Source organism: Gymnoscopelus braueri (genome assembly GCF_963280865.1).
Source record: "Gymnoscopelus braueri genome assembly, chromosome: 14".
Taxonomy (NCBI): domain Eukaryota; kingdom Metazoa; phylum Chordata; class Actinopteri; order Myctophiformes; family Myctophidae; genus Gymnoscopelus; species Gymnoscopelus braueri.
Genome location: NC_137619.1, coordinates 34084952 through 34108784, shown reverse-complemented (window position 1 = coordinate 34108784; position 23833 = coordinate 34084952). Strand labels below are relative to the sequence as shown.

Genomic DNA, 23833 nt, shown 5'->3' with positions numbered 1-23833 from the left:
CATTATAACTTCAAACTACATTTTTAACACGTTAGATTCATCAAAAACACCCGTCCTTGGTTCTGGTGACTCACCCTGCCCTCCTAAAACGTGAGGGGGCCGTGTTTTTTCGATACCTTTTTTCATTTATTTTTAATATTTTTTTTGGAAAATGAAAAAAAATTAATACAATAAAAAAATTAAATTAAATAAATGAAAAAAGTAATCGAAAAAACACGGCCCCCTCGCGTATTAGGAGGGCAGGGTGAGTCACCAGAACCAAGGACGGGTGTTTTTGATGAATCTAACATGTTAAAAATTGAGTTTGAAGTTATAATGGGTTTGTATAGGAAGGGGGCGTGGCTGATAAAATGAATATCAAATATCTAAATACTTAATCAAGCAACTTAAAAACGGTCTGGGGGGCTCACAAAAGCCTGAGTAGACGCTAAAATGACCAAAAGTTTTTTTTTTTTTAAAGTGAAATATCCCTTTAAGCCTACAACAACAAAAATGAAAAAATGTGCACACATGCAGCTGCGTTTGTTAGGCAACTTTTGGGGACATTTTTTAAAATACAATTGCTGAGCTAATAGTATGTTGCTCTTTGGATGCTTGTTCTTCCTTTGTATAAATAACATTATCAGCTAGACTCATTACTTAAACTACTGTTCATTAGCCTAAAATAGGGACAGTTTGACATGGATGTGGATTGTGGTTAAAATACAACTTTGGGTAACATGAGGCCTACTCATTGATGACAAGAGGGCGATCTCTCCCCCAAATACAAGTTCCATGTAGTCACATACAGTATGTGTCAACTTTTCTGGGATTGTATATGAATCTTCTGCCCAAACTTGAAACATGGCTTAGCCAACAGAGGGAATGTACAAACAATCAAATTCAATCACTCAAAATTAAGTTATGAATCAATGTACTATCACAGTACTTTCACATAATCTGGTCATATTAACAAAATAAACATTCATCAAGAGCATTAACTGTATTAAGCCTATATGCGTTTTCAATCAAATATCATAAATTATAGCAGTGATATGTGTTCCAGCATTAGCATCATACATAAGCAACAGCAGTAGAATTAAGCAAAGACATAATACACACTAAAAGAAACACTTATCGCACCAGTGGCATTCCCCTCGATGGCTTGATAAGGTCCAGTCTTCCCAGCTTCAATCTTTGATTCCATCCATCCATCCATCCATCCATCCATCCATCTTCAAGAATCCTCTCAGCATCCAACACTGGTGCTTTTCACTCTGAACAAACATTTTCCACTTCAGTGTCTCTCCTTCTAATCAGTGATTGACACCAGCTGCTGACTGGTGTAAAAATGTAGACCTGTCCACTTAAAGCCCAATCGGGGACATTTTAGTGGGGGAGGGGTGGAAGCGTAGTTGTATTCACCCAGCCTGTGGTGGACATCAATCATCCACCATGAAAATGTTCAAATGAGCATTTTGAAAGCAAGACTGTCTCTCTCAGTCTTGCTTTCAAAATAAAAGTGTCTTTCTTATTTAGGCTTTTGACAGCACAGTATGTCTCCAAAGCACTAAACAAGTCCACACTGTAAAAACAATTCTCAACATTGATCAGTAAAAAAAATAACATTAACAGCATAATTTTCAATAGCACCATTTAACTTTTTTATTAACAAAAAATAAAACATCTTCACTTAAGTGCAAATTAAAGGGTGATATGTAGCAGGACAAGAGGGTGAATCAACTGCCTCAGAACTGTTGTATTTTTTCTGCTAATGGTAGTGTCTGTTCTTCTTCACAACTCATGCTCATTTGAAAGGTAAAAACATGTAGATTGTGACATTCCAACCATTAACATAATGTATGATATTAGCTAATAATAAATCACCAAATACTAGAAACAGCAATACATTCATTAAGTAAATTTAGAACCTCACACTTATCTCAGAAGTTAATTTAGAACCTCACACACAATATAACCTGGAGATGAGCATGCATTATGTGCAGCATCAGTTGGAGGCTCTGGTGTTTTTTCCCCCTCTGTCTATAGTCCTGGTAGTGAACAGTATTCATACTCTTGGCCTTCTTCATCCCAAACAGTGTAACTCTGTACCTGTATCTTTTAGATCACTGTGAGTGGCATTAGGTTCCCCATGCACTGTATTCAGACCAGGCATGCCACTTCCCAGGAGTACTCTCAGGGCAGATACCTTGCCCTTTCCACAGGCGTAGGATACAGCACATCCTGACAGGGCATGCATCCCCAGGAGACCCTGGCATTTCTCGCCCAATGCCCTGACAGTGGCATTTATGTTCAGGATGGTGCCATCCCATTGCACTGCAGAATGAACATTGGCCTTCCAAACCCAGCACACTAACAGGACAAATACATCTGTGTCATCACTTAAGATTTGTATGGTATGTGCCCCTGCTCCAGCAGCTTGCAGCACGTAGCTAATGAGGGTGATGTCAGCCTCCTCATGGTTTACGATGCAGTCCATGTTATTCACAACAGGATCTTATCAGCAGTGAGGTCATATGTGCAAAGAAGGCATGATAGCTGCATCTTGTTTGATGCGCTCTTCATCACAGCTCATCACTTTAATGGTCAAAGATGACAAATATCTCATCAGTTCCAACTGCAGTGTAGGCTTTGTTGAGGCGTGATTTAATGCTAGAGGCAATGTCCCCAATTGTACCTGCCACAGGCCAGACAATGTGGTAGAGCACCCTATCTCAGGCAACCATATTCATCGATCAGTGATGGTGGAACAGGGCTGAGCTCATGATCAAAGACATCTTTCAAATCTATGCCACACTGCTATGCCTACGACTAAGAGTCGAGCAAAGGACCTCCATGTCATAAACTGCCTTGCCAGTGACGGCTTTCTTCATCACCTCCATGGTACTCTCTTCTCAATAGTGTTATGGAAGCCTTCTGGAAGAGACGCTACAAAGTCATGGCTCTGCTGTTCACCAATCTGAAGAGCATTCTACGCATTCACAGAGTTTTGAGCCACCTGTCCATTCACAATGTTGTACAGGACTTTCTGATTATCTTTCAAGGGATGAGAGTGTTTCTGGAACTCCTCCATGATTTTAACACAATCCCATTGATCCAGCTCTCTGTGTCTCTCACCTTTCTCCTCATGTTTCCCACAACTCTGATTCTCCTTTCCTTCCACATGTGCATATTCCTCCTCTGGATTATCTGCCGTTTCCTGACTTGTGTACATTTCTTCCACTATCTGGGAAAGATGGGAACAAATAAGGAATTGATCCACACTGCAACTTGTTGTTCATTGGTTGAGAGGCCTTTCAAACCACCTTGTCCTTTCCCTTGTTTAATGTAAGTCTGCTCACCAAACTGGTCAGCAGGTACAGCAGTTCCACCGTCAGAGTGGCGGCAGACATGAGCCCCAGCTAAAAGATCCTGCTTGGCCTCATGTGGAAGATTTTGCACCATCTTGAGGTACCAGGTGATGTACCATGCATACTTATGGTGCCCAGCAGCAAAGAAGTACAGGACCATCTGCTTGAGGCAGTGTTGCTGTAGGAGGAAGTATCCCTCTCTCTCTGCACAAAGTAAACGCAGTGCAATAAAGGTAGGACAAACCAGGCAGTCCACCCAGAGTCTACCAGTAGGGTGCTCACGTGCCATGTCCACGTATTGGAAAGAAGTATCCGATATGCACGAAGTGTATTTGTCCAGGATTTGCCATTGAGAATGTTGGCAGGTGCTCATAAAAACATTGTTTACGTATTACGCAACATTCAGGGTCGGCATTATGAGTTTATTTTTGAAATAATTCATATTCTGACACTTTTAAATGGACATTAGACATGGATCTAGATGAATGATTAATGATCATCTTCCTGAATTCACTACAAGCAAAAATATATTATATAATATTTCCTGGTTTTGGCCCAATTAGTACATATTGTATGCAAATTATGCAAATGAGAAAAGTTTGCGTAATTTAATTATGGCAAGAGATTCATTTATGGACATCAACACAGACTTCGAGTCCAAAATCACATTTCTAAATTGAGTGAAAGCAAAGAAATCCAGATTTGTTTTCCTTCCCCCCACTAAAGTGTCCCCAATCGGTCTTAAGTGGACAGGTCTACTTTTTTTGCCCCTCTCCCTGGAATACAAGCGTTTGTTTAGGCAACTTTTGGGGACATTTTTCAGAATACACACCAGTTGATTGGGGACCACTTGACAAGGCACATGGTTTGGGACTATACAGTTGGGGTGAGAATGTTGATCTTGTGGTCTTAACACCTAATGGTGCCATGAACAGTCGGTTTGAGTAGAATCCAGCAAATAAGATGTCTCTATACCAGCTCATCAGTGGTGGTCACACACGTGGGATAATACACCCTCTCATCTTATCAGCTAATAGTAGTAGAGCTCCCTGCCCTCTTTGACTACACACCGTACTTGTGTTTTAAAATCTGTTGCAGGACTCATGTGTTCTACCTGTTAATTTGCTTTTGCCTTTACAATAAAGCCCAGGACACATTTTCATGGTGGATGATTTATGTCCACCACAGGCTAGGTGAATACAACTACGCTTCCACCCCTCCCCCACTAAAATGTCCCCGATTGGGCTTTAAGTGGACAGGTCTACATTTTTACACCAGTCAGCAGCTGGTGTCAATCACTGATTAGAAGGAGAGACACAGAAGTGGAAAATGTTTGTTCAGACTCAGAGTGAAAAGCAGCAGTGTTGGATGCTGAGAGGAGGCATATATTTTTGCCCTTACCCCACTAATCTCCGTAATACAATCACACGCTCTAAGCAACTTAGCAACACAGAACCTAAGCATGGAATTGAAGTCACATGGTTTGGAACTATACAATTGGGGTGGGAATGTTGATCTTGTGGTCTTTACACCTAATGGTGCCATGAACAGTAAATGCAATTTTACATGTAAATAATATTTTGGTACTTTGGGGATGGCAGGAGGGTTGCCCATGTTAGTTTTCAACGTATAGTGTTTCACACTGCCTTCTGCACCCTGTGAACCATTCAAGTGATACCAGGGCCAATCAGAGGCTAATTAGAGGCACCTGTTGGCTTGTCATCTGCTGACATGCCCTCAAATCAACCAGAATGGAAGAAAAAGGGACAGTCCTTGCTTTTTCAAAGGGGTTCTGTAGTCTGGTAGGAAGGGGGGGGGTCCCATCAAGGTCAAGGTAAACTTTATTGTCCACAAGGGAAATTTGTCTTGGGCTTTCACCCCTGCTGCAGCCACACACAAGACATCAATGACAAAAGACATAGTAGAAATACATCCAGAGGGGGGACACAACATTACACAAGTGCACAAATAGTGATCAATCAAATCTCTCAGTCAGTGCTGTTTCAGAGCCTCGTTCAACATTTGAGTTGATGCTGGTACAAACGATTTTTTAAACCAATATACTTCCACTTTGGTTCACTGTACCCTCTACCAGAAGGCAGAAGTTCAAACTTTCCATGTAAAACATTGTAGTTTACTACAGAGACTGTCCACGTGTATTCCAGGTTAGTGAGTTAAAAATGCCCAAGTATTTATATGAAGAAACCTGTGAGATGGTCGAGTCATGAATGACCACGGGCCTGTGGTCACCAATGCTCATGGGGTCGAACACCATCTCCTGTGTCTTCCTAACGTCAAGAACAAGGTGGTTGTCATCACACCATTTTACAAACCTCTGTACCTCTAAAAAATAGTCAGCTAAATCTCTATCCTTATCCAGTAGGGATAAGATGGCAGTATCATCCGAGAATTTTATGATGTAATTATTCGGGTTCCCACTTCTACACTCATTTGTGTACAAAGTAAAAAGGACCGGTGAGCTAACGCAGCCCTGAGGTGCTCCAGTACTTAAGGTTCTGGGCTCTGACAAAGTACCATTCACACTGACCCTTTGAGTACGTTCAGTTAAAAAGGAATAATACCACCTGATGATAAGGGGATGGACATTATGGTCCCTCAACCTCTTAATTAAGAGATGTGACTGTATTGTATTAAATGCTGAGCTAAAATCTGCAAGAAGAAGGCGTGCATAAGCTTTGTTATTTTCCAAGTGTTTCAAAAGAAATTAATCCAAGGCCAAAACTGTATCCTCTATACACCTGTTACTCCTGTAAGCAAACTGAAAAGTATCCAATGAACAACCAACCGCTGCCTTCAATAGACTGACAATGATTTTCTCAAAACACTTCATAATTACTGAAGTCAAAGCGACTGGGCGGTAGTCATTATTTTCCTTGCAGCAGGCCTTTTTGGGAACAGGGATTATAGTAGAATCTTTCCAGATGGACGGAACCGTAAGTGAGTGCAGTGACTTTTGGTAGATGGGACACCAAGCCTCTGCAAGTTCCTGACTGCATGAATGCAGCAGCCGGCCACATATCACGTCTGGACCTGAGGCCTTGTACATGTATGTGCAAATATCTTCTGGACTTCATATTGATCCACAGTAATTCCCAGATCACTGTGTGAAATTGTTTGCAGATATCCTGCAGGCAGGAGACTGCAGGCAAAATTAAAACCTGACACTATATTTTCAATTGGGGATGGATGTGTGTATCAAGCACATCAAGGAATAATGAGACCTCAGACTTTCGAGAAATTGGTCTTCCATGATATCCAAACAACAATAAGCTCAGTTAGACAGTAACACGAAGATGTACCAGTTGTAACAGTTGTGCAGCCAAACTGTAAAGAATGGTGCATGTGTTTTTCCCAAACAAATGTCAACACGTCATTGGCAGTGAGTGAGTTAATGGGGCTGGAGGAAAATGTGCTGTTGTGGGGGTGCATGTAATACTGGTCTTGTAGTTTGCCTATTTGTGTCGACTGCTCGCTTATTTTGATATGTCCAGAATAGAAACGCTGGAGTTCATGTGGTTAATCTGAACATATCCCTTTATACTGTATAGTCCAGTTTGCACCATTATCAAGGCCCAGAAATGACCTTTTTGTCCACTATCCAGAGTGGCTAATACGTAGCTGTTGGTTTAATGTTCTGCATGTCTTCACAAGAGCTTGTACATCTGCGTTCAGTTAAAACAAATATATCCTACAATTAATAAAATGCATTGACCCCAAAATGTACTTCCTGTGTTTGTGATTTGAGAAAAGTAGACCCCAAAATCTATCAGTTTGTGTATAACCTAATACCCCAAAGGTGGCTTACAGTAGTTTGTGTATAACCTAATACCCCAAAGGTGGCTTACAGCAGTTTGTGTATACTAGCCTAATACCCCAAAGGTGGCTTACAGTAGTTTGTGTATAGCCTAATACCCCAAAGGTGGCTTACAGTAGTTTGTGTATAGCCTAATACCCCAAAGGTGGCTTACAGTAGTTTGTGTATACTAGCCTAATACCCCAAAGGTGGCTTACAGTAGTTTGTGTATACTAGCCTAATACCCCAAAGGTGGCTTACAGTAGTTTGTGTATAGCCTCATACCCCAAAGGTGGCTTACAGTAGTTTGTGTATACTAGCCTAATACCCCAAAGGTGGCTTACAGTAGTTTGTGTATACTAGCCTAATACCCCAAAGGTGGCTTACAGTAGTTTGTGTATAGCCTAATACCCCAAAGGTGGCTTACAGTAGTTTGTGTATACTAGCCTAATACCCCAAAGGTGGCTTACAGTAGTTTGTGTATAACCTAATACCCCAAAGGTGGCTTACAGTAGTTTGTGTATACTAGCCTAATACCCCAAAGGTGGCTTACAGTAGTTTGTGTATAGCCTAATACCCCAAAGGTGGCTTACAGTAGTTTGTGTATACTAGCCTAATACCCCAAAGGTGGCTTACAGTAGTTTGTGTATACTAGCCTAATACCCCAATGGTGGCTTACAGTAGTTTGTGTATAGCCTAATACCCCAAAGGTGGCTTACAGTAGTTTGTGTATACTAGCCTAATACCCCAAAGGTGGCTTACAGTAGTTTGTGTATAACCTAATACCCCAAAGGTGGCTTACAGTAGTTTGTGTATACTAGCCTAATACCCCAAAGGTGGCTTACAGTAGTTTGTGTATAGCCTAATACCCCAAAGGTGGCTTATAGTAGTTTGTGTATACTAGCCTAATACCCCAAAGGTGGCTTACAGTAGTTTGTGTATAGCCTAATACCCCAAAGGTGGCTTACAGTAGTTTGTGTATAACCTAATACCTCAAAGGTGGCTTACAGTAGTTTGTGTATAACCTAATACCCCAAAGGTGGCTTACAGTAGTTTGTGTATAGCCTAATACCCGAAGGTGGCTTACAGTAGTTTGTGTATAGCTTGTGTATAGCCTAATACCCCAAAGGTGGCTTACAGTAGTTTGTGTATAGCCTAATACCCCAAAGGTGGCTTACAGTAGTTTGTGTATACTAGCCTAATACCCCAAAGGTGGCTTACAGTAGTTTGTGTATACTAGCCTAATACCCCAAAGGTGGCTTACAGTAGTTTGTGTATAGCCTAATACCCCAAAGGTGGCTTACAGTAGTTTGTGTATAGCCTAATACCCCAAAGGTGGCTTACAGTAGTTTGTGTATACTAGCCTAATACCCCAAAGGTGGCTTACAGTAGTTTGTGTATAACCTAATACCCCAAAGGTGGCTTACAGTAGGTTGTGTATACTAGCCTAATACCCCAAAGGTGGCTTACAGTAGTTTGTGTATAGCCTAATACCCCAAAGGTGGCTTACAGCAGTTTGTGTATACTAGCCTAATACCCCAAAGGTGGCTTACAGTAGTTTGTGTATAGCCTAATACCCCAAAGGTGGCTTACAGTAGTTTGTGTATACTAGCCTAATACCCCAAAGGTGTCTTACAGTAGTTTGTGTATACTAGCCTAATACCCCAAAGGTGGCTTACAGTAGTTTGTGTATACTAGCCTAATACCCCAAAGGTGGCTTACAGTAGCTTGTGTATACTAGCCTAATACCCCAAAGGTGTCTTACAGTAGTTTGTGTATAGCCTAATACCCCAAAGGTGGCTTACAGTAGTTTGTGTATACTAGCCTAATACCCCAAAGGTGGCTTACAGTAGTTTGTGTATAACCTAATACCCCAAAGGTGGCTTACAGTAGTTTGTGTATACTAGCCTAATACCCCAAAGGTGGCTTACAGTAGTTTGTGTATACTAGCCTAATACCCCAAAGGTGGCTTACAGTAGTTTGTGTATAGCCTAATACCCCAAAGGTGGCTTACAGTAGTTTGTGTATACTAGCCTAATACCCCAAAGGTGGCTTACAGTAGTTTGTGTATAACCTAATACCCCAAAGGTGGCTTACAGTAGTTTGTGTATACTAGCCTAATACCCCAAAGGTGGCTTACAGTAGTTTGTGTATAGCCTAATACCCCAAAGGTGGCTTACAGTAGTTTGTGTATACTAGCCTAATACCCCAAAGGTGGCTTACAGTAGTTTGTGTATAACCTAATACCCCAAAGGTGGCTTACAGTAGTTTGTGTATACTAGCCTAATACCCCAAAGGTGGCTTACAGTAGTTTGTGTATACTAGCCTAATACCCCAAAGGTGGCTTACAGTAGTTTGTGTATAGCCTAATACCCCAAAGGTGGCTTACAGTAGTTTGTGTATAGTCTAATACCCCAAAGGTGGCTTACACTAGTTTGTGTATACTAGCCTAATACCCCAAAGGTGGCTTACAGTAGTTTGTGTATACTAGCCTAATACCCCAAAGGTGGCTTACAGTAGTTTGTGTATAGCCTAATACCCCAAAGGTGGCTTACAGTAGTTTGTGTATACTAGCCTAATACCCCAAAGGTGGCTTACAGTAGTTTGTGTATAGCCTAATACCCCAAAGGTGGCTTACAATAGTTTGTGTATACTAGCCTAATACCCCAAAGGTGGCTTACAGTAGTTTGTGTATAGCCTAATACCCCAAAGGTGGCTTACAGTAGTTTGTGTATAGCCTAATACCTCAAAGGTGGCTTACAGTAGTTTGTGTATAGCCTAATACCCCAAAGCTGTTTCACAAAACTTGAACAACAGGACACGGATTAATAAAGCTTGGCCGTTATCCTGGTCCGGAGCAAGCTAACTTCACAGCTAAGTTTCCATGATAACTAAAGCGGGATTTCCTTCGTGAAACCGAGTCATGGCTGAGCCTGGCTTGTTTAAGCCAGGATATCTGCTAAATCCTAATCTACCCTTTGTGAAACAGGCCCTAGTTCTTTTTGAACAGTGACATGCTTGTGACATGGAAAGTGACAATACAGAGAAGGCATTGATTGATTGATTGATTGATTGAATACTTTATTAGCAGTTTGCAAACAAAAAGCTTAAACAGTTTAGAATACAAGGTCTGCTAAAAGGATCTACACAAAAAGCCAAGCTTGTTTCAATTGTGGTCCTTTGTACTCAATTCATAGAAACATTGATCAGATAAACAGCAACACTATGTGGAACAGCATGTAATAGTTATTTACAAAAATAAAATAAAAAAATTGAAGAGGACTATTTACAGTGAAACAGGTCGGGGGTGGGAGGCTATGTTTTTTTTTACAGGGGCCAGTTTCAATTTGCAACCTCCTGTAGGTGCTCTTTTAGGGCGGTTTTGAAGGAGAGTAGGGATTTATTCTCCTTTAGAGCCTTTGGTAGGGCATTCCACATTTTAGTGACATAGCATAACAGATGATATCACTGAAAAGTGCAGTATAGAGCAGCCAGGATATGTCCCCAGAACCCCAAAGGTGGCTTAAAGTAGGCTGTGTGTATAGACCAAAGCCCCAAAGGTGACTTCCTGTTGTGTGAAATAAGCCCCGCCCAAGTCCCGAAAAGTGGGTTAAATATGATTGTCCCCAATCTCAGGGTAAAAAATCATACTTTTAAAATAAAGCTTAAATCAAAAATATCAAGACATATTGGTAAAGTGGGCACCCTCTGAACACCAACAGTGGTCACAGCTTCTCTCTAACCCATTCAGAAAGGGTAGCCCCCGAAAGGGGGGTGTCCTGACATCCGTACCCAAAAGTAGTCTAAACAAACAGGGTGTGTGTGTGTGTGTGTGTGTGTGTGTGTGTGTGTGTGTGTGTGTGTGTGTGTGTATATACTGTATGTACACACACACACAGTAAGTGTGTGTAAATATAAATGATATACGTTTAATACTGGCAGGATATTTTAAACCAACTCTCTATTAGCATTTGGAGTTAAACCACTATATCATATTAGATCCCCGCTTTAATCGACATCTACTTGCACCTTATAGCAAATATTTAGGCAGCCTAAAACCTCTAATCCAGTGGTTTTGCCGGCCTCTCAGGTTTTTAGAAAACAGCCCTCTCTCGCTGCTTTGGCAGCGTTCCTCCGCGTCTCCCCTCTGTCTGGTGTGAACAACTGACAGCCGCAGACAAACCATCCAGCACAGGAGTCTGGGGTTTCTGGGGGAGGTTTAGACCTGACACTGGGTTGCCAAGAAGCAAAAGAGGCAGTAGAAGGAGCACATTAACCCATTAGAACCGGGGCAGCATCTGTGCCATTTTAGATTTGAGCTACATATCGTCTCTGTCGGTGTGGAAACCTCCAAAAGTGTTACTTTTCACAATTCAAATTCAGAAGTGTCGCAAGTAGCAGATCGACGAGCTCGAAGCGCGTCATTTCGAGCTTGTAGAGTAGGGCGTTAATTTAGGAAAAACACAAAGTTTCTGCCCGACAGCAACAATATATACTGTAGCAACAGGTTTTAGAAGGCATTTGTAAAATCGGCCTCAGGTCTTAACGCATCTGTGTCTCTTCAGATCTCTTTGGCTATTCAAAAATAGCAGATCTACGAGCTTGTAGATCTGCTATTTTTGAAAAATCTTTAACATTTTGGCTTAAAAGGTCCAATGGAGTAGTAAACAGTGGAGTGGCATGCAGTGTAGTAAATGGAGAAAATGCCAGAGGTATCTGATGAGAGGTTTATAAAAATCTGTTGTTGATGTCATATCGTCACTGTTGGATGGAAAAGAAATCCCCCCCCCCACCTCTCTCTCCCATTAAATCAGTTTCATTGGTTACACTTTGTCGGTCTGTGGGTTTTACAAATATTTAACAAACAAAAAGTATTGGAGCTTGAGACTAAATCACATAACTCATAACTCATTGGATCCATTGAAACACATTTTTGTTGAACTTTTCCCCCCCCTGAAAATTCACCACATTAACCTTATTTTGCGGGTAATTAAATGTTCAAGATATACTATTCTCAATTCGCAATTTGTCATGCGACGAAATATTTCGGGCAATGAAATGTGCATTAAGGCTTAAGAGGTGTTCATGTTTCGGTCGTACAAGGTTTCCACCTTACAGTGGCGATATACTGTGTACTGTAGGTAGAAAGAGGGAGAGGAAATCTTAGTTCAGGACAGTCTGAGACCTGGGACAGGAGTTTGTGGTTGACACTCCTCTCTTACTCATACTCTCTCTCTCTCTCTCTCTCTCTCCCTCATACTCTGTCACTTGTGCAGGGCTGGGTTTGGTGGTGAGGGAGGAGGGAGCGCTGGGAGGATGGGCGAGTAGGCGGATGGGTAGACGGGTATAGACACAGGACAGGTTTTTCTCTTTAGGGCTGCGGGGTAGCCGTGACTTCATCCCTGTGCACTGTGGAGTTAAGAGGTGAACCTCAGGGTGGACCACATTGAAGGATTTTGCTAACCCCTTTTTAAAGAAACAAACAATTGTAGTGTTATTGTAGCAGTCGCCTAGAGTCTTTGAAGAGTGTGCTGTGTGGAACGCAGGAGTTAAAGGACAAGAAGAAGAGGGAGAAACAAAAAAAAGAACTTTAAAAAAAAGACACAGAAGCTTGAGCTGCCATACCCACTGACCGAAATAAAGCATGGCATTGTAATGTGCCAATAATACCCACCTTTCAGAGAACTTGACTTTTGATGAAGAATTGGAGTGTATCCCAGAGTTTTGTTTGCTGAGACTCTCTGCCTCCCCCCAGCATTCTTTCATCCGTCTCTCCTCGTGTTCAGAGACGCAACCGGATTTAGGAGCCGTGTGGGAGAGAGAGAGAGAGAGAGAGACAGAGAGAGAGAGAGAGAGAGAGAGACAAAGAGAGACAAAGAGAGAGAGAGAGAAAGAGAGAGACAGAATAGAAAGTGAATGAGTGCAGGGAGAGAGAGAGAGAGAGAAAAAAGAAAAGGGAGACATCACCAGATTCGCAATAAACACTGAAAAGCACACAGCAGAACCTTTTTGTTATTGTTTTGACGGGAGTCTCTGCAGTTCCCGTGACTCCAGAGTGATTGAAACCAAAATGGATCTGAGACTGACTAAACTCTGCCTCCTCTCTCTTCTCCTCCTGGTGTGGCCTGTGATGCGGCCGACAGTGGGCAACCACACTGGCAGGATCAAGGTGGTGTTCACACCCACCATCTGCAAAGTGACCTGCACGGGAGGCCGATGCCACAACAACTGTGAGCTGGGCAACACCACCACCATCATCAGCGAGAACGGACACGCCACCGACACCCTGACCGCCCCCAACTTCAGAGTAGGTAAGTGATCTAGACTTTAGTATCTCGCTTCCTCCTCGGGTACAACCTCACTTCCTTTCTGCTATTGTATGTGGGCTCACTGCCTTGAGCCTGGGAAAAGTGCTGGTTTGTGTGTGTGTGTGTGTGTGTGTGTGTGTGTGTGTGTGTGTGTGTGTGTGTGTGTGTGTGTGTGTGTGTGTGTGTGTGTGTGTGTGTGTGTGTGTGTGTGTGTGTGTGTGTGTGTGTGTGTGTGTGTGTGTGTGTGTGCATTGATCATACTGTATGTCTGTCAAGAATATCTCATACGTATAATAAGCATTTAAGTCTGGTTCATGATTAACACTATATACTGTACTTCGTCGTTCAACGAAGAGCGAAAATAGCCGATCTACAAGCTCACAACGTGTCACGATGGGGCACGTTTTTGAGCTTTTAAATCAGCTAACCTTTTTTTGGGGGGGGGAAAGTTTTGGAATGTTTTTGCAGTTATTGACATGCCCAAATAGGGACGCCAGGGTTAATGTGGTTAATTATAGACAAGCTGCCTGTAAGCTGTACATTAACCTACTGTAGGCCAGATAATCAGAGAAAGTGTCTTTGACGTGAGAGCGTGATTGTTACGTTGTCGGGGGATCTTTAGACTTGGTATTAGGTGAGTGTTCCTCAGTTTGTTACAGAGACCCTGGCTATAACTGTAGTGCCTTAACCTGTCTCAGTCCTTACAAGGAGCAGTGCTGTGTCTCCTGCTCCTCCTGACACATACAGACTTGTGAGAAGAGCAAAACAAGATGAATTCCTGTCTGACTCAGGAGCATCAATATGTCTGGATTCACACAGCAGCTTTCTGTTTCCAACAGGGTTGAAATTGTTAATTGTGCTGCAGAGCTCACACGTCCATGTTATTCTAACATGAGCCAACTGCCGCAGTTGGAAAATAGGCTACATTAGTCCTAGGCCAGTGTTATTAGACAGCTAAAGAAAGCTACATGTTAAGAATGTGAAAAGCACTGTGGATATGACATGGAAAAAATACTAATTAATAATAGTAATAATAATAATAATTTAATCCTATTATATAAAAATTGGCTAATGGGAGGGCGGGCCGGCGGGCGGGCGGACCTCTGACACCATTATGACTCAGCCATTAACAAACCACGGCCACGTCACTATGACAACATAACCATAAACAAACCATGAAGCAGCTCCATATATGGGCACAAAAGGGGGCATGTCCATATATGGACATATATTTATGACATCAGGAATCTTCATATATGGGCATAAAAGGGACAAGGACTGACAGATACAGAGATCTCCATATATGGGCATGAAAGAGACAATCTATTTACAATGCTTTACACCACTTGTATGCAAATAGCTTGTATGTCAGCTGTTCTTGGCGCGCAATATCGTCGCTCCCCAAAACAACAGGGTTGGGGATCTGTTTCGAATTGATTACATGAAACTGGCACCTGCGTGTGCAGTCTCAATGTTTGTAAACTAGAAATGCGTCTGTAGCATCGTGGCATATAAGAAGTGTGTTCCAAAAATAAACACATGAGCCTGTCAATTTGACTCAAATGGATATGAAGCATCAACTGAAAAAGTACAAATTTATCCAAAGAGTAAGAAAATAAATACATTTTCTCTGACGTTATCAAATGTAACTCAATATCATAAACCACACAGAGTCACATACGTGACAGAATCGCCGGGCTAAGATGACCCTATGGAATTTTCAATAGAAAAAATACTTCCGTGACCCAGGGGATAACGGAGTGACATCAGGACTTCGATACTCTATAGTAAACAGGCCAGTGTAGGACTCAAGTGCTACATAGTAGCTTAGCGGGAAGATTAGCTTTTTAACCCATTAAGACCTGAGAAGATTCTAGAAATGTTTTCTAAATCCTAAAAGTTTTTTGAAAAAAAAAAAAAAAAATCAAGATTTTTCAAAAATAGCAGATCTACAAGCTCATAGCGCGGCACTCGGTGCCGCGCTATGAGCTTGTATATCTGCTATTTTTGAATAGCTAAAGAAATCTAAAGTGACACTTATGAGGTCTGTAAAATGTAGCCTGGGATCAACTCCTTTTTCGTTTTTCAGATCCAATCTAGACCGGTTATATCCCACGGCAGAACCCACGGCGGAAACCAGAGCGCCGGCGCACCTCCAAAATGATTCCCCTTGTTTAAAATTAGTTTCGTTTGGCATAATCGTTTAGTTTCGTATAATAATCGTTTGGTATATCTGTCTTTTATTCTAACTCGTAGTGCGACTAGCAAGACTAAAGTAATTGATTTGCATTATGTGGGGGAGGAACAAAAATAATGCGGCGCCAACCGTAACCCACAACCGGAAACCATTTTCCCCCCAATTTCTTTCTAGACTGGATCACACGGATCAGTTTTAGAATGAAAACCAGGCTTTCCTCCGTGTGGGAAGCCTGGTGACGCGAGGTACGGATAAATGTATTGACAAAATGCACATGCGCAGACCCTTACCCATGTACTTAGTAACATAATTGAACACTTTTGTACAGAATGCTAGTTCTATTAATTAAGGGATGTAAATATAAGTGAGTCCTTTGCTCAAAGGACATGTCTTTCCAAATGAATTCCTTTTAAAGTGTTACAGTGCTTAAAGCACAGTCAGCACTGATGTCACACTATGGGGATTACATAAAGTTTCTGTTTAGAGTTTGATCATTTCTTTCCCTTCAGGAGAATGTGCAGTTGACATCAGCCTCAGATTAGAGATGGGACTTGCTGCTGTCAGAGTGACTGTCTCTTTAAAAAAAACACAGAGCACCTGGCAGAGTGTCAGCTTAATGTACCTGCCCAGGCATGCAGTCTATCCTTGAAGCCTCTCTCCTCTCCTCTCCTCTCCTCCTCCCCTCTCCTTATCCGCTCTTCCCTTCACGCTGCCTGCAACATCCATGGACTCGACAAATAAAGGAGTGCAGACTTGAGCCTAGAAATCTGGAAGCAGCAGAAGTTTTATTTATAGTTCAGGCTCGGCTCCAAGAGCCGGGACAAAGTAAATCACAAACTTGTTTATCATACCTGGCTGATGAGAGATGTGATGGGAGTGGTGCACGTGGCTCAGTGATAAGCTACTGTGTGTGTGTGTGTGTGTGTGTGTGTGTGTGTGTGTGTGTGTGTGTGTGTGTGTGTGTGTGTGTGTGTGTGTGTGTGTGTGTGTGTGTGTGTGTGTGTGTGTGTGTGTGTGTGTTTGTGTGTGTTTGTGTGTGTGTGTGTGTGTGTGTGTGTGTGTGTGTGTGTGTGTGTGCGTCTGTGTCTGTGTGTGTGTGTGTGTGTGTGTGTCGGGGCGGTAGGGTAGGTGGGTGTGGGGGCCCTTTATATGTTTGTACTTGCCTACTTGGATAATGGCAGGTGCGGGTGGGCAGGTATCAAGTAGGGTTGTCACGATTACAAATGTATGTTGACGATTAATTGTCACACAAATAATTGCGATAAAAACTTAATTTCTGTTATATGACAAATAACTTAAATATACAAAGAAATTACAGATTTTCTTTTTTAACTGGCAGAAATAGCTGATCTACAAGTTGTAAGCTTGTTGATCAGCTATTTCAGCTATTTCTGGAAAATGTATTAACAACATTTTTCAACATGGAAACTATTGTGACGATTATGCAAAATAATTGCGATTATCCTCCTATAATTCCACAAACCTCTGGTGAGACCAAAATTGTTCTGCCCGGTTCTCCTCAGTGGCTGGAGCTATTGATCTGAAATTGCACACAGTCATTGACCATTACCATGTGCACGGAACTGCAAAGCCCGTTTTTTGATTTCACCAAATCTCAGCTGTTTATTGGTGTTTTTGTGTAAAAGAATGTCGGCGTGGTTGCCAGACGGTTGCCAGATCATGTGCGCATATCCCCCCACGGATGCGTCGACCGGGTATGGACTAGTCTCAAATAATTGCGATTAGGCGATTATGTAATAATTGTGACAGGCCTAGTATCAAGCCCATAAAGAAGATTGATTTTGTTTTGATATTGATGACTCATACAGTACAGTTTGGAAGCGATGCACTGTTGTAACTTTGAATGATAATTTTGGAGCGTGTGCAAAGATTTTCCTTAAAACAGTATGGAAAGGGGCTTAGCCAATCGACAGTAGGGTGGGGGGGGTGGTCACTTTAATTGCTACCATTTTCAGGCAGTTTAAAAACAATGTGTCCATTGAGAGTAGGAATCGGAACAAATTTGGAGAAATAAAGGCATCATGAGGGGGAGGGATGAGGGAAAAAACACACCCAGGGTTTTTTCTTTTTCTTTAGGCAGGCTTAGCCTGATTTACAAGCAGTGGGAGCTCCATTTTTCACCACATTCCTTCTGGGCTGTGATCCTGCCTAGTCAGCGCTGAGGGCTGGAGGACTCCAGGCCTGACTGGTGGTTTTGGGGCTGCCACACTACCCCCCCCCTCCCCAATCCACAGTCACCAACCCAGACAGCCCCCTAACCATCTCCATCTAAATCTGTGTCTTCAAATTGCTCTCTCTCTCTCTCTCTCTCTCTCTCTCTCTCTCTCTCTCTCTCTCTCTCTCTCTCTCTCTCTCTCACTCTCTCTAGTCTCAGATTTTGCCATTTACCTGTCAGTCAGTCAGTCTGTCTATCTTATCTGTCTTGCTGGCTGGATTCTTTCCCCCTTGCCTTGCTACCTAAGCTCTTCTTCTAAATCTACATCTAGCTCTCTTTTCCTTGCATTACAACCTCCCCTCGCTTCTCCCTTCCATCTTCTCTCTCTCTATCTCACTTTCATGGCCCTGTCGCTAGATGAGCATCTGGAGGAGAAGAAGGGACACAGGCCACAGTTTACTGTCTCGTTGGCATTACTGTCTGCGTCTCTTGTCAGATACAGGCCTCTGTATCAGCTCCTCACTGATAAGGCCAGAACACTTTTTTTAATTAACTCACAGTCGCTGGCTGTTTTTCTCTCTCTCTGTCTGTCTATTTTATTGCCCCCCCCCCCCACATTGCCTTGTCATTTATTGTTTGGGGAGTACATTTTAGTGTTGTTTTTCCATACCTCATCAGTTTGCGTCAAAAAGCCCGACTCCTCTGGCATATTCTGTCCCAGGTGTTTGTAACGGCTGTCCAAGTGCTGAGAGCTTCCTGGCCGCTGCTCCTGGCTGCCTTATTAACCACTTTAAACCTGGCGTCCCTATTTTTGGGCATGTCATTATAGGCTATAAACTTTTCAAAAAGGTACTACAACAAAAAAAATGGAATTCTAAACATTTCCCAAAAGAAATCAACATTTGCAAAAAATAGCAAATCTACAAGCGCATACGACACGTTGCAAGCCTGTAGATTGGCTATGTTCACTATTCGTCGCACCACGAAGAATATGGGGCTTAAGTGGTTAAAGATGGCTATGGCTACTGTGACTGACACAAATGAACTGGCTCATTTGTGTCAGTTGTGGTCCAGACAATATCACAGCATCTACGGTTGGTTTAAGCTAAATTTAATGTTTTTATTGTGTGTATCGTGTGTGGGTGGGAGGGTGGGGTGGGGGGGGGGGGGCAATGGTTCCTGTCAGGATGGGTGGTAAGCTGAGTGGGGAGGTCAACTCATTTTCAGCATTTATATAATATCCCTGCAAATATGAGCCATGTCTTTGAGGAAGTCACTGACTGGGAGTGACGCGGGTTATTTCCTCGTCGGCTCAGGGGCCAATTCCATTAGCGTCTTAATTCCTCAGATAACCAGCTCGATTTGGTGATGAGGTGAAGAAGAGGGCCACAGAGCTTCCTTGTGTTGACTTTGGGCAGAGGGAGTGTGATTGTGTGCGTGGTGTTGTGCAAGAAACTTGATTAATGAGCGTTAGACTTTTAATAATAGCACTTTCAGGGCTCTCACCGGGCCCGGCGGACAGAAGTCAGGTGTTTTGGTCCAGTCAGTCCCATAATTGGAAGCATATGAAAGTTCAGTCAGGGGAGTGTGTGTGTGTGTGTGTGTGTGTGTGTGTGTGTGTGTGTGTGTGTGTGTGTGTGTGTGTGTGTGTGTGTGTGTGTGTGTGTGTGTGTGTGTGTGTGTGTGTGTGTGTGTGTGTGTGTGTGTGTGTGTGTGTGTGTGTGTATGTGCGCTACGTACTGTTGTGGGGGCTTCCGTGACCCCGACAATGCCCTCAATAAGCGGCGGTGCCAGATATTGGACTGACACCACTCGTGCAATTCTTTATGGGCTCTCTGGCTCCCTTCTATGCAGGCCAGGCTGCGGGCGCATGATCATCTGGTGGACAATAAAAACCTCTGTGTGGAGAGAATAGTGAAGAAGGAAATGAGGAAAGAGAGAGAGAAAGAGAGAGAATGAGAGAGACAGAGAGGAACTGAGCGGTTCGGTTGCCAGGTTGGGAGCGTGCTAGGGAGTTTATTAGCTGTGCAGGCCCAGCCTTATAAGGAGCCCGGGATGGCTGGAGTCGACTGCTCCTCTGGTAACTGTCATTTCTTCCCTGTCAGTTTTCATTAGCCGAGAATTGACGTGTTTTTTTTTCTCTCCCCTCCCTCTCCTTTCATTTTCGGAACGTATAATTACTTTTTTTTTCTTGTCGCCCCTATACCTGGCAAGCGCACGGGGTGTTTGTAGGGATGGGGGATGGGGGGGATGGGGGGTTGGGGGGGGTAGTGCGAAGCGTGGCCCCTACGTATTTTGCTCTCTCAACCGAACCCCTCCCTAATCGCATGCCTCCTTGCATACCTACCTTGCAGTGGTGTATGTATATGGCGGCTGGTGGATTGTGGGGGTGGGGGGGGGTGGGGTGGGTTGGCTGGGGGGACAGGGGGAAGGGGAGGGGGGGTTGAGGGGTTCTCAGATTCCCTCGTTCAGTGCCTACAGTAAACACTGTGAGCCCGGCTCTCTGCTGAGTCTAGGGTTGCATGGTCTGGGCCAACCTGCCCCACTGCTCTAACCACTAAGTGGGATTTTTTTTGTGTGAAGCGCCAGGCAGACGGTGATTCTTAAAATCTCATTAGGCACCCTGGGGCCCTGCACTGAGCCGCTGCCCACTGTGAAAAAAAAATACATCCTCCCCAGTGTTAAATTGACTCAGAGAGTCTGCAAAATTTGACCAAATGGACCCGTGAGGGTGTCTATTTGGTCCCATTTGTACACTCTCTGAGTTCCAGACGTGTAAGGGTCCCATTTGGACCCATTTGGACCCCCACAGGGTTAAATAAACACTGAGGATTGTATAGTGCAGGGTGCTGGGCCCGCACAGCGCAAGTGAACCACTTCAACCCCAGTATCCGTATTGTGGGGAAAGCTTTTGCTGAAAACAGCCGATCGACTGCTATTTTCAGCGAAAGCTTTCCCCACAATAACGAAAGCTGAAAATAAACTAGTATGAAGCCCTGAGGGACTCTCCGGGGTCTTCCAGAGCTGAAGGCACACTCCGCTGTGCTCGCTCACACGCACCCATTCTCACGTGCACACTGTTGTGCACCCTCCCTTCCCCGCCGTCCCCATCATGCTTTGTTCTTCTTGCTATACTAGTTCTCTGCAGCTTCGTTTTTAATCTTGTATGTACAGTTTATAATATCTATACTTGATGTTGTGTACTGTATAGCCATACTGGATACATCTTTCATGCACTTTACCTTACTCTCTCACTCACTCACTAACTCACACACGCACGGCACGCACATTTACACAGACAGACACGCACACGTGCGAGCGTACATACGTCCCCTCAAACCTTTGGAGGCTGAAGTAAAGGAAGTGACTCAGCTTGTTGTCAGTTTTGATGTTTACTGCTTGTGTGTGTGTGTGTGTGTGTGTGTGTGTGTGTGTGTGTGTGTGTGTGTGTGTGTGTGTGTGTGTGTGTGTGTGTGTGTGTGTGTGTGTGTGTGTGTGTGTGTATGTCTGCGTCTGCGTCTGTGTCTGTGGGGCTGGATGGGTGGGTGGTTCAAGTTGTGTGTACTGAAGTGAGAAAAAAGAGAGTGACATAAGAAAATCAGACAGGAAGAGAAAGGGATGTGGTATGTGTGTGTGTGCGTACGTGCGTGTTGCGTGTGTGTGTTGTGTGTGTCACCTCACAGCTGTGTGAGAGCCAGTCCCTTTTACAGCCTGTTGTTGGGTCCGCAACAAAGGATACATATGGATTCCATAAGAGTGGAGCTGATCTCGAGTCTGCGGCTAATTAAACCATATGACGCCTCACACAACAGTCAACCCAGTCTCCACTGAGTCAGTCACTTTGCTTTTGACCTGGTCATACTGTGTAGTTTTGTAGAAGTCATCGCTTATGAAATGATTATAAGAATTAACCATTGGCTGGTAAAAGCAAGAAAATGTCCTTCTTCAACTGCTAACAGAGTCCTGATAGAAGACTAGTGGGTGGTTTCCAGGTGTATTAATGTGAGTGGGATTATATTAGCAAACACAACAAAGTAACTTCCCTGGTATAAAAAATAGAAAGAAAGGAACCCTCGGGCGGAAACCTTTTATGTCCAATACTGTTACTTTTCAGGAAATGGAAGAAATAAGCTTTATTCCAGTGGATCCAATGTAGTTATTATTTGGTCTTTTTTTTTGTTAAATATTTATAAAAACCCACATACAGACTTAACCACTTTCAACCTGGCATTCCTATTTGGGGCATGTCGTTATAGCTGAAAAGCTCTGAAATATTTTTGAAATATTTCAAAAACAGAGTTGTAACTTCTACTTTTGCATGACACTATCATACGACAAAGTGTAAAATAGGGCATTAATTCATGAAAAAAACATAGCAAGTTGAAATATGGAGATACAATGTGTCTGCCAGAAGGCGACGATGTACTACTTTATACAAAGGGTATACTACTTTATCCAGAATTTTGATTTATTTTATGTGGCTATCTACATCTGGCCACAACAGCTAGCCACAAACCCTGAGTCAGCCCTAGCACTTGCATTTTTCAGATGACTTTGTATCTGTGGGGTGTTTTTACGCTCAAAGTATTCATGTAAAAAGTCTGTTGATGTGGTGTTCCAGATCCCTTCCCCATCTGGCCATCACAGCTACACTGTACCACTCAGTATCTGATTCAGCCAGTGTCCTGACAGTAAACCACACAGCAAATCCAATCTCATGACGCTTATCGTCTCTCACGTCTTTAGCGATTCGACACTGTCGCGGTTGAAACCTTGTATGTACTACTTTTGCACGAAATGAAAGGAGGGGGAAAAAAAACTGTGTTCCAGTGCATACAATGCAGTTATTATTTAGTTGAATTAATTTAGTTTGGACCTGTCGTCAATAATAGCCCCTCTACAAGCTCACCAACATGTCACATTTTGCTCTACATTCTCATACTATAAAGTAGTGCATTCATTTATGAAAAGACAAACATAAAACATTGAAATATGGACATACAAGGTTTCTACCCACAGTGACAGAATTTAATATATTTTTTTACACTTCTTTGATTGTGTGTGTGTGTGTGTGTGTGTGTGTGTGTGTGTGTGTGTGTGTGTGTGTGTGTGTGTGTGTGTGTGTGTGTGTGTGTGTGTGTGTGTGTGTGTGTGTGTGTGTGTGTGTGTGTGTGTGCGCGCGTGCGTGCGTGTTTGACTCAGATAAGATCAGAGCGTTTTACAGTTCTTTGAAACTGTGGCATTTTCCTTCCTTCCGCTGTCAGATCTTTCACCGCGCTCATGGCCTCAGTAGCATGTCGTCTGACCACAACAAGATGACTGTGTAACCACTGTGGCTGAGGAGCAGTTCTTTGGTGGTAACGGATGGTAATGGATGACTCTTTTAATGTGCTGCACTCTGAGAGAAGGGAGGGGCTTGTGGTCATCACACCCAAACCCAGAGATAAGCCCTTAAAATCGTCACCCTATGAACACCCAGGTGCCGGTGCCATCGTGGATTCCGGTTAGACGTTGTCGGTCATTACGGCGATATGACACATCATGGCCAACAAGCGCGGCTGTCATTTAGCGCGAGGTGCTTATTCATTCATCATGTCAAGTATTGTGGTATCTTTGGCGGTAAGGCTAACCGATGCTGTTGTTTTTCAAAGGTTTCCCATTGTTTGTTTCACTGATTTTCATCTGCTTTAGACAGAAACGCTAAGTAAACAAGTTAGAATTGAATGAGACCACATTGTACTGAATACTGATGTGACTTATCTCAGACACATTTACTTCAGACACATTGTGAGCTAGTAGTCTGTTTACTGTAGAGCCAGTGAGGTCACAAAATATATATGTATGTGTGTGTGTGTGTGTGTGTGTGTGTGTGTGTGTGTGTGTGTGTGTGTGTGTGTGTGTGTGTGTGCGTGTGTGTGTGCGTGTCTGTGTGTGTGTGTGTGTGTGTGTGTGTGTGTGTATGTAGCTTAGAAATGCATACGCACTAAA

General features: G+C 43.1%; 1 protein-coding gene across 4 annotated transcripts in view; it reads left to right on the top strand.

The window, feature by feature from the left end:
* The window catches only part of ltbp1 (latent transforming growth factor beta binding protein 1), a 167653-nt gene that overhangs the window by 43630 nt on the left and 100190 nt on the right, over positions 1-23833 (top strand). For all 4 annotated transcript variants that reach the window (XM_080448614.1, XM_080448613.1, XM_080448615.1 and 1 more), the window contains exon 5: positions 13308-13475. In XM_080448614.1, coding sequence (XP_080304740.1) covers positions 13308-13475 — 168 coding nt within the window. The remainder of the gene's footprint in view (positions 1-13307; positions 13476-23833) is intronic.